Source organism: Neltuma alba, unplaced genomic scaffold (genome assembly GCF_004799145.2).
Source record: "Neltuma alba isolate B1F8T4 unplaced genomic scaffold, ASM479914v2 tig00003060_pilon, whole genome shotgun sequence".
NCBI classification, from domain to species: domain Eukaryota; kingdom Viridiplantae; phylum Streptophyta; class Magnoliopsida; order Fabales; family Fabaceae; genus Neltuma; species Neltuma alba.
Window position 1 is genome coordinate 1 of NW_021633127.1, and position 7,592 is coordinate 7,592.

The 7,592-nt window shown below is 36.0% G+C and overlaps 2 protein-coding genes across 2 annotated transcripts; one reads left to right on the top strand and one right to left on the bottom strand.

The window, feature by feature from the left end:
* Window positions 1–209: 209 nt before the first annotated feature.
* LOC114740155 (mitochondrial thiamine diphosphate carrier 2-like) lies at window positions 210–3,397 on the top strand. The gene is made up of 6 exons (XM_028928287.1): window positions 210–258; window positions 528–639; window positions 1,029–1,156; window positions 1,427–1,579; window positions 2,207–2,356; window positions 2,737–3,397. The coding sequence occupies exons 1-6, from the start codon at window positions 256–258 to the stop codon at window positions 2,953–2,955; spliced, it is 765 nt and encodes a 254-aa protein (XP_028784120.1). The 5' UTR covers window positions 210–255; the 3' UTR covers window positions 2,956–3,397.
* A 1,764-nt stretch (window positions 3,398–5,161) lies between these two features.
* LOC114740154 (uncharacterized) lies at window positions 5,162–7,194 on the bottom strand. Its single transcript, XM_028928286.1, has 3 exons — window positions 7,026–7,194; window positions 6,516–6,640; window positions 5,162–5,881 (listed from the first exon to the last, which is right to left on the bottom strand). The coding sequence occupies exons 1-3, from the start codon at window positions 7,180–7,182 to the stop codon at window positions 5,594–5,596; spliced, it is 570 nt and encodes a 189-aa protein (XP_028784119.1). The 5' UTR covers window positions 7,183–7,194; the 3' UTR covers window positions 5,162–5,593.
* Between the last annotated feature and the right edge of the window lie 398 nt (window positions 7,195–7,592).

Consider the following 7,592-nt stretch of genomic DNA (forward strand, 5'->3'; position numbering starts at 1 on the left):
ATTGTTTGTTCAAATGTACCCACGCATCACCTCATGTAATCATGCCTCACGCAGCTTCAAAGCAGCAGACTCATGTTCCTCTTTTCCTATGCAGTTATTTGCAACAATTTCTCTGCAATATCTTAAAATATTTTTGATCTGAAAAGCACATTGAACATGATCTCTTCTGGTCGATTTACTTCTAGCGTGATTCTTTGGAAACTTTAAATTGTTAGGTGTTTTTTTCCAAGCAATGCACCTAGTGATCCCAATCAAATGGTTTCTTTTCTACTTCTTCATTTTCTTATCGAGAGATGCAAAATATGCTCGTGCATGCGTTAAATAAAAAATAAGTTATAATGTTCACCTTCCTATTCTCCTTACAAAAGCTGGCTATTGGCTTGGTTGTTTAAGTGATGGCTTTGGAGATCTCAAAATCCCTCCTTCAAGTTTGATGACATGTTTTTTCCTTTGTCTGGAGACAAAATACAGATTATTTATTGTTTTTTTGTGTGACACGTCTTCTGTCCTTAAATTGTTTGTTTCAGGGTTTTTGGCGGGGCAATGTGCCAGCATTACTCATGGTTATGCCATATACGGCCATACAATTTACAGTTTTACATAAGTTGAAGACTTTCGCATCTGGTTCTTCCAAGACAGGTATTTGTTTTGTAATTCAATTGTTGTCCAGTGGACTTGAGCATTTGAGCTTTAATAAGCGATCTGAATTGGTATGCCAGGTGTCTGTTAGGTTATTTTGTTGGCAATTAGTTGTTTGTTTATGTCATCATTATCAATTATTGCTTTAAAAGGATAAGTCCATAAACTCATATTTATTCCAATATCTTGCTCTTGCTAAACTATAGTTTGCTAATGCATTAAGTAGTTTAGTGAAGAATGCTGTTGGTAGTATAATTGTATGCATATAGTATATGTGCTGGTCAAAACCCATTCCATTGCTCATTTTAGAGATATTATTTACTAAGAGTGTCCTGAATTTTTTCTAACTAAAGGTTTATGTCGTTATCACATATCTTCTGTTGCTGCAGAGAATCACATTCATTTGAGCCCATATTTATCCTATGTCAGCGGGGCATTAGCTGGGTGTGCGGCTACCGTAGGGTCATATCCCTTTGATCTGCTCCGAACTATATTGGCTTCTCAAGGTGAACCCAAGGTATAAACTTTATTTACTTATTAGATGCATTGTCTAATTAGTTAAATTTCCCAATATAGTTTTTTTTATGCCATCATTTATTTCCATTGGCCTATGCCCTACAAGTCTAACTTTAATCCCTTTAAATATTGAGATGCCAAAAGTTTGCTGCCCCGCGCATTTGTGCTTGACAAAATTCCATTTTTTTTCTTGCTTCCAATTGGAGGTTGACGTGGTGTTTGTGGACCTGATTTTTGTAATGATGCTCTGTAAATATTTTCTGCCGTTCAGGTATATCCAAATATGAGATCAGCATTCCTTGATATAGTCAGGACTCGTGGCTTACAAGGCTTGTATGCTGGATTATCACCTACACTAGTTGAGATTATACCCTATGCAGGCCTACAATTTGGCACCTATGATACATTTAAGCGTTGGACCATGGTAAAATTCCAGTCTTTTCTGCTGATGTTTTTTCCCTATTAGTTGTCACTATGCCTTGCATGCATTAATCTTATTTAAGTAATTGTGAAGTTGACTTGGGGATTTTGTATGACCCTGCACTGCAGCTTATTCTTGCTTTTTATGCACCTTTTTATCCAATAATTGTCTGAGTGCTCTTTAAGGTTTCTCTCGCTCAATGTGAAATCTCCATTGTAGATAGAGATGCTTAATTCTTCTATATCTATGAATTACTGTATGATTTACATGACTCCTGTCATGCGCACACACTCAAGTTATATGCATTCATAATGAAGCCATTGACAGCAGTTTCTGCTAGTCTGAATTGTAGCGTGTCCGTGTGATTAATTATGCCTTGTATCTTGTATAAGATCCTCATTTTGTTCATTTAAAATGAAATTGGTGCAAAATAGTGGCAGAAAGGTCAAGTGGGAATTATCTCACCGCAGAATTTTAAATATATTTAGTTTTCCTCTTCTGGTAATCTCATGAAGGATTTAGTTGTTGGATTCATCTCCCGTGCCGATGGATATTCCTTTTTGGTTTTTCTCTTTGTGAGCAAATTTTTGGAACTTACGTATTTTTTTGGGTCATACACTGTTATTATAGGCATGGAATCGTTACAGATATTCCAATACAAGCTTGTCCTCTATAGAAGATGGCCTCTCTAGCTTTCAGCTTTTTATTTGTGGACTGGCCGCTGGGACGTGTGCCAAACTCGTCTGTCATCCACTTGATGTGGTGAAGAAAAGATTTCAGGTAGATCTCTACGAGTTTTTGAACGACAAAATTTTGATTTAGATATTTGGCATTAGCCTTTTCAATTAAAAGTTGACATGTGGAGGAGCTATTTTGATGGAGTTAGTAATGTGCTGTCAAATTGATAAAAATATTTACATTCATACTTTCATTGAAAAATCTGGAAGCAAACACTTAAAATATCTGATATAAGCCTTCTCCATTTTTATTCCCTGTTACTAGCACCATGTGACTAAATATCAAATAAACTGGTGTTGACCTTATTCTTCGAAATTGATGCCTTTTGTGTCGTCTGAAACAAGCATACGATGACATTCAAAAGACATGACATAGGTTATCAGCCTGTTTGATGCTTCATCATTAATCATCATTTTCTGCAGATTGAAGGTCTTCAAAGGCATCCGAGATATGGAGCTCGAGTCGAGCATCGTGCATACCGAAACATGCTTGATGCTATGCAACGGATACTACTGTTGGAGGGTTGGGCTGGCCTATACAAGGGGATTGTCCCTTCAACTATAAAAGCTGCACCTGCAGGTGCTGTAACATTTGTTGCGTATGAATTGACTTCAGATTGGTTGGAGTCCATACTGGCATGATTTTTGACACTTATATTTTTTCTATGATTATTCAAATCATTTTTTGGCCAAGCTCTAGAAGTTTAGATTGTTAAATCCCTCATAGGATAGGAAGAAAGCAAGATGAACATGCTGATTTACTCTAGTCATACTCGTATGGGTGAAGCTGATAAGATGACAAGTGGTTCTTATGATGGAGGGAAGTTCATAGACAAAGCTGATCATAGTATACTGTTTTTTCTTTTTCTTTTTTTTCTTTATCCCTGTGGAAACTGTCAATGGTAGATTCATACGGTTCAAATGGCTCTTAGTATTGATGTCAAATAAATTTTTTTTTTTTTCATACATTGAGTTTGAGAAATGAGTGTTTATTTATTATTTTATAATTGTGATTTGTTATTGTAAGTTGAATTGAATATTGATTTTGATATCCAAAAGCAAATCAAAAGCAAATTTTGCAAAATAGTGCGTCCACATTTTTTTGGTGTATTTTTTTCTTCTTGATTAGTCGAGTGGCAAATTTCCCGGAACAGTGGAACCATAGTGTGTCTATCCTTTTTCTTTTTTATTAGTCAAGTGGGTTGAATTTCACGGCAAAGACCAAGTTTGTAATGGTGTTGACATGTTGCTTTAGGGTGTGTTTGGGATCACATTAGTGACTCCAAAAGTAATTTCTACACTGCAAAAAACTTATGACCATTTCTCTTGTTTGGATCCGCAATTGTCTAAGAAGTCCTTTTCTTTTCTATTGCACGGTGGAGCAGAAGCTACCAAAAGTGGTTTTTTCAGTACATTATGGTGCGGCAACATCATGAGTTCCTTAAATTTGTTACCTATCCAAGTTGTCCTTCTACCCAAAGACAGGATGAAAATTAACAAACTTTTTTTCTGCAAATGATTATGAAATGCTCTGTTTTTCTTTGCTAGAAAAGAAGCAAAGAATCTCAGAGATACAGTGGTGGGTCTATAAATGATTATGAGACGCTGAGGTGGGGAGAGGGTTTGAGAGGGATTTTGAGATGCTGAAATGGGAAGAAGTCGTGAATGATTATTATTGCTACCATCAGGGACAAATTGACAGAGGCAAGGTTGGGGAGGGATGGAGAAGGTAGGCAATGGAGTGAGGAGTGAATTGATTAGAGATTTTGAGGTTTAAAAAAAATGTCAGAACCTTCTTTATTTTCTGTTAAGATATCTTTTTGTTTGTTATTTTATTATCTAAAGTCTTTTATTCAGCTAAGTTAGTCCAAATATCTCTAATCTCAAGAGATTATTCAAATATATTTGTATCTTTTTATTGTATTTATTTTTATTATTTAAAATTTATATACCTTTTTTATCCATTAAACATATCTAATTAAGTACTTTAGAACTATTTTTATTTTTATAATTTGTTAATTTTAATATTTCTCTTAAAATTTTCACATTATGTACATAATATATATGTCATTTAATAAAATTTATATCCTTTTCAGTCATTTTATATCTAAACTTGCTTTTTTTAATTACTCATCTAATCAAGTTTTAACTGCTCAAACTGATTTCTTTATAAAAACCAATTCAAACATAAATTGCATTATACTACTTGACTTTTATCCGTGAAAGTCAGATTGCAAAAAAAATTACTTCTCTACCGCTAATCCAAACACACCTTTAGTTGGGTTCTGTGTTCGTATTATTATTCTTCTTAAATACACACGAGCATGTAAAAAATACTACTTCCAGTTCTAATTATAAGACCTCATTTGATTTTTATTTTGATCTCAATTATAAGATGCCAATATATTTTGTCTCTCATATCTATCTTTTTTTTTTTTAAAGCAAATAAGGATGTTTTAGGAAACATAATGCCTATTTATTACACATAACTAAATTAGTTTTATTAATCTACTCAAATGAGTCAACTAACTCTTATATTAAGAACGGGAAGCAGTATTTGATGTTCCATGATAGAGCGAGGTACACGTGGTTTTATTTAATTCGCCATTTCTATCCTTGAACGAAGTTACAACAAAGAACCGCACTTTCCCCCACTGCTGGAGGTACATTTGGATTGACAAAAATGAATGCAGTTTTGACCTTGTTTCCATTCATAGTCAACTTCGAATTGGATATAGACATGGTTAGCACGCACTTCGGTTTTTTCTTCATTACCTTAAAAGATGAAGAAAATTAACCACCCTTGCATATGGGTGGACAGGGACGCTCAACCTGTTGGCGGCAAGACTAATTATCCAAGAATCTTTACGTAAATACAAAGCAAACAACACACGATATGTTGCCAGGCAAAACTCCCTCGTTTCTTATTCTCCTGAAAACACAGCTCGAGTCAGATTCCTTGGCATTATAAGCCTGAAGAATGAACGAACACGAAATCAAACATTGGTTTGCGGGTCGTTAAAACTTCCCCCTAGATGAAATATCCATGACTATGACCAACTTTTCTGGACATGGAAATAATCCTAACAAAATTCAAGTACTTGGGCTTTTCCGTGATAACAGAACAACACAGTCGCCTAGAAGTCGATAAACACCTCAGATTCACAGTATCACATTCGAGCTTCTGTGGAAGATTTTAATCATTTTCCAAAGGGTAAGACCCCATTTAGTCTTCAAACCTGTTTAGAACTGGCTCTGTCAATAGTTCTCTCAAGGTCACTCAGCTTCCCGGTCTGTTCTTTTCTCTATTGATATCTTCAAGAGGGAGTGATAGGAACTGCAAGATCTTTTGAATCTGCACATTATCAACCTGGAATCTTTCAGCAATCTGCTGGACATCCATTCGTCCGTCGTGATCATCAGCCTTGCCTTCATGAAGGAGGATGACATGCCTTAACTGTGCCACATTTAAGGTGCCTGAAGGAACAGGCCTTTCCTCGTACCTGCCAGATTCCAGATTTGTGTTTCGCAGTTTTGGCATAGGCCTCTTATATTTCTGTACCACAGCCTGTAACCATTAAATCAAACCACAAGATGAGCTTGTCCTAACAAAACAAATAATAGCAGGACATGCTTTGCAATTCAGGCTGTGTTTAACTTTTCCTTATGTCAGGCGCAACACTTCAGCCTGTGTTAGTCACTACTGACCACAGCATTTTGTGAACTTGTATCAGTTAGAAGGTAGAGTAACCCCAAATAAATTTCTGAAATCTGTTGAACGCCAATGATAATATCCTAGTTTCACTAGTAGACAAGGAAATATACCATGAGCTACAAGTGTTGATGCTGAAATTACGGTGCAGCTGTCAACCAGGTTACATCTATTTTGCTTATTAACAGCCAAGAATTTTTTTTTTTTAAACATTGAGATAGGTATCAATCAGTAACATACTGCCAATGTTGAATTTATTGAAAGATTTTATGTCCTTGAGAGATATCAAGCATTATACAGGCAGGTGATTCCCTTGGACCTGAGCTTAATTAACTCTTTTTACTAAGTCAGCATACCAAGATCAACATATATGATAGTACTGAGTATTCAATTCCCTTTTTCCTGTAGTGGGAAGCTCATAGTCCCATTATTGTAGAGAGGCTTCAAAATTACTATTTTATGTATGGAGTGGAAACATTCATGAACTCACCTCGCCCATCTCAAGTTTCCCTCCAGGCTTTGATGTAATTCTACCAACCATTTGACCAAGCATAGAATCAAATTTAGGATCTCTTTCTTCCAAGACGTTGTCAGCATTAATCCTAGGACGACTACCTTGAGGCAAGAACAATAACAATACTATCAGCCACAATGAAATGGTAAGTAGCAACAGCAACAATAAACAACTCAGACAAACATAAAAAATTGGCTTGTTTCAAAAACCTAATACGAAAATCCTCGGTAAGCCCTCAGGAAAACAGACAAGTGACGACAAAGAATCAAATATATATCAATTAGAAAAGTTAATTTGGAAAAAAAAAAAACTCGACATTCAGTGGCCTCTCACATTGTTCAAAGTTATCGTCAGCAATGAAACAGAGCATCAAATTGTCAGGATAATCCACCAGCTGCGGCAATTACAACATGCTTGTATATACAAAACAGAAATTAAGTGAAAGGAGCAAACTGTTCCACAATCCCTTGGCACACGTGTACTTACCCGCGTCCACTGCATCTTGTTCGCCGGACTTCGTGATCTCCGGCTTGCCAGGAGGTGGAGGCCTCCGATCGAAGCCGCTCTTGAGTTTCGACGGCATCGTATCAGCAGCAGAAGGAGCTTGGAATCTTCCAGATGCTCGACGAAACGCCTGACCCATCTTTCGTACGCCACGTCCCGCTCTTACTCGAGTCCTCCAACGCTATATTTATAGCTCTGTCTCGCCCCTGTGCGGCCATAATGCACAGTCGTTTTTTCCTCTTCTGTCCAAAAGGCAAAAAGGTATTAGCTACTAAATGGTACTTTATCGGTTAATCAACTCACTAACTTCGAAAATCCACATTTAAGCCAATACCGAATTAGGTAGCGTTCTTTCTGTCACCATTCACTTGGTAAAAAATAAACTTACCAAAGAATTAAACATACAAGACTCATTTAAATAATTTATAAGTATTTTTTAAACGTGATTTATAAAGTACGAGATAATTATATGAGTAGAGTTTTTGTCTTGATTTACATAAAATGTGTTTACAAGTGACTTTAATTGTGATTCCAAACAGAATCATAATA

Excerpts from the sequence above, each read along its gene's own strand:
- LOC114740155 (XM_028928287.1), top strand. Across the intron at positions 1,157-1,426 it reads CTTCTCAAGGTGAACCCAAG|GTATATCCAAATATGAGATC; the intron begins GTATAAACTTTA and ends TCTGCCGTTCAG. Across the intron at positions 1,580-2,206 it reads CATTTAAGCGTTGGACCATG|GCATGGAATCGTTACAGATA; the intron begins GTAAAATTCCAG and ends CTGTTATTATAG.
- LOC114740154 (XM_028928286.1), bottom strand. The coding sequence starts at position 7,182 with ATGGGTCAGGCGTTTCGTCGAGCATCTGGAAGATTCCAAGCTCCTTCT. Across the intron at positions 6,641-7,025 it reads ACAAGATGCAGTGGACGCGG|GTAGTCGTCCTAGGATTAAT; the intron begins GTAAGTACACGT and ends TCTTGCCTCAAG. Across the intron at positions 5,882-6,515 it reads GGAAACTTGAGATGGGCGAG|GCTGTGGTACAGAAATATAA; the intron begins GTGAGTTCATGA and ends TAATGGTTACAG.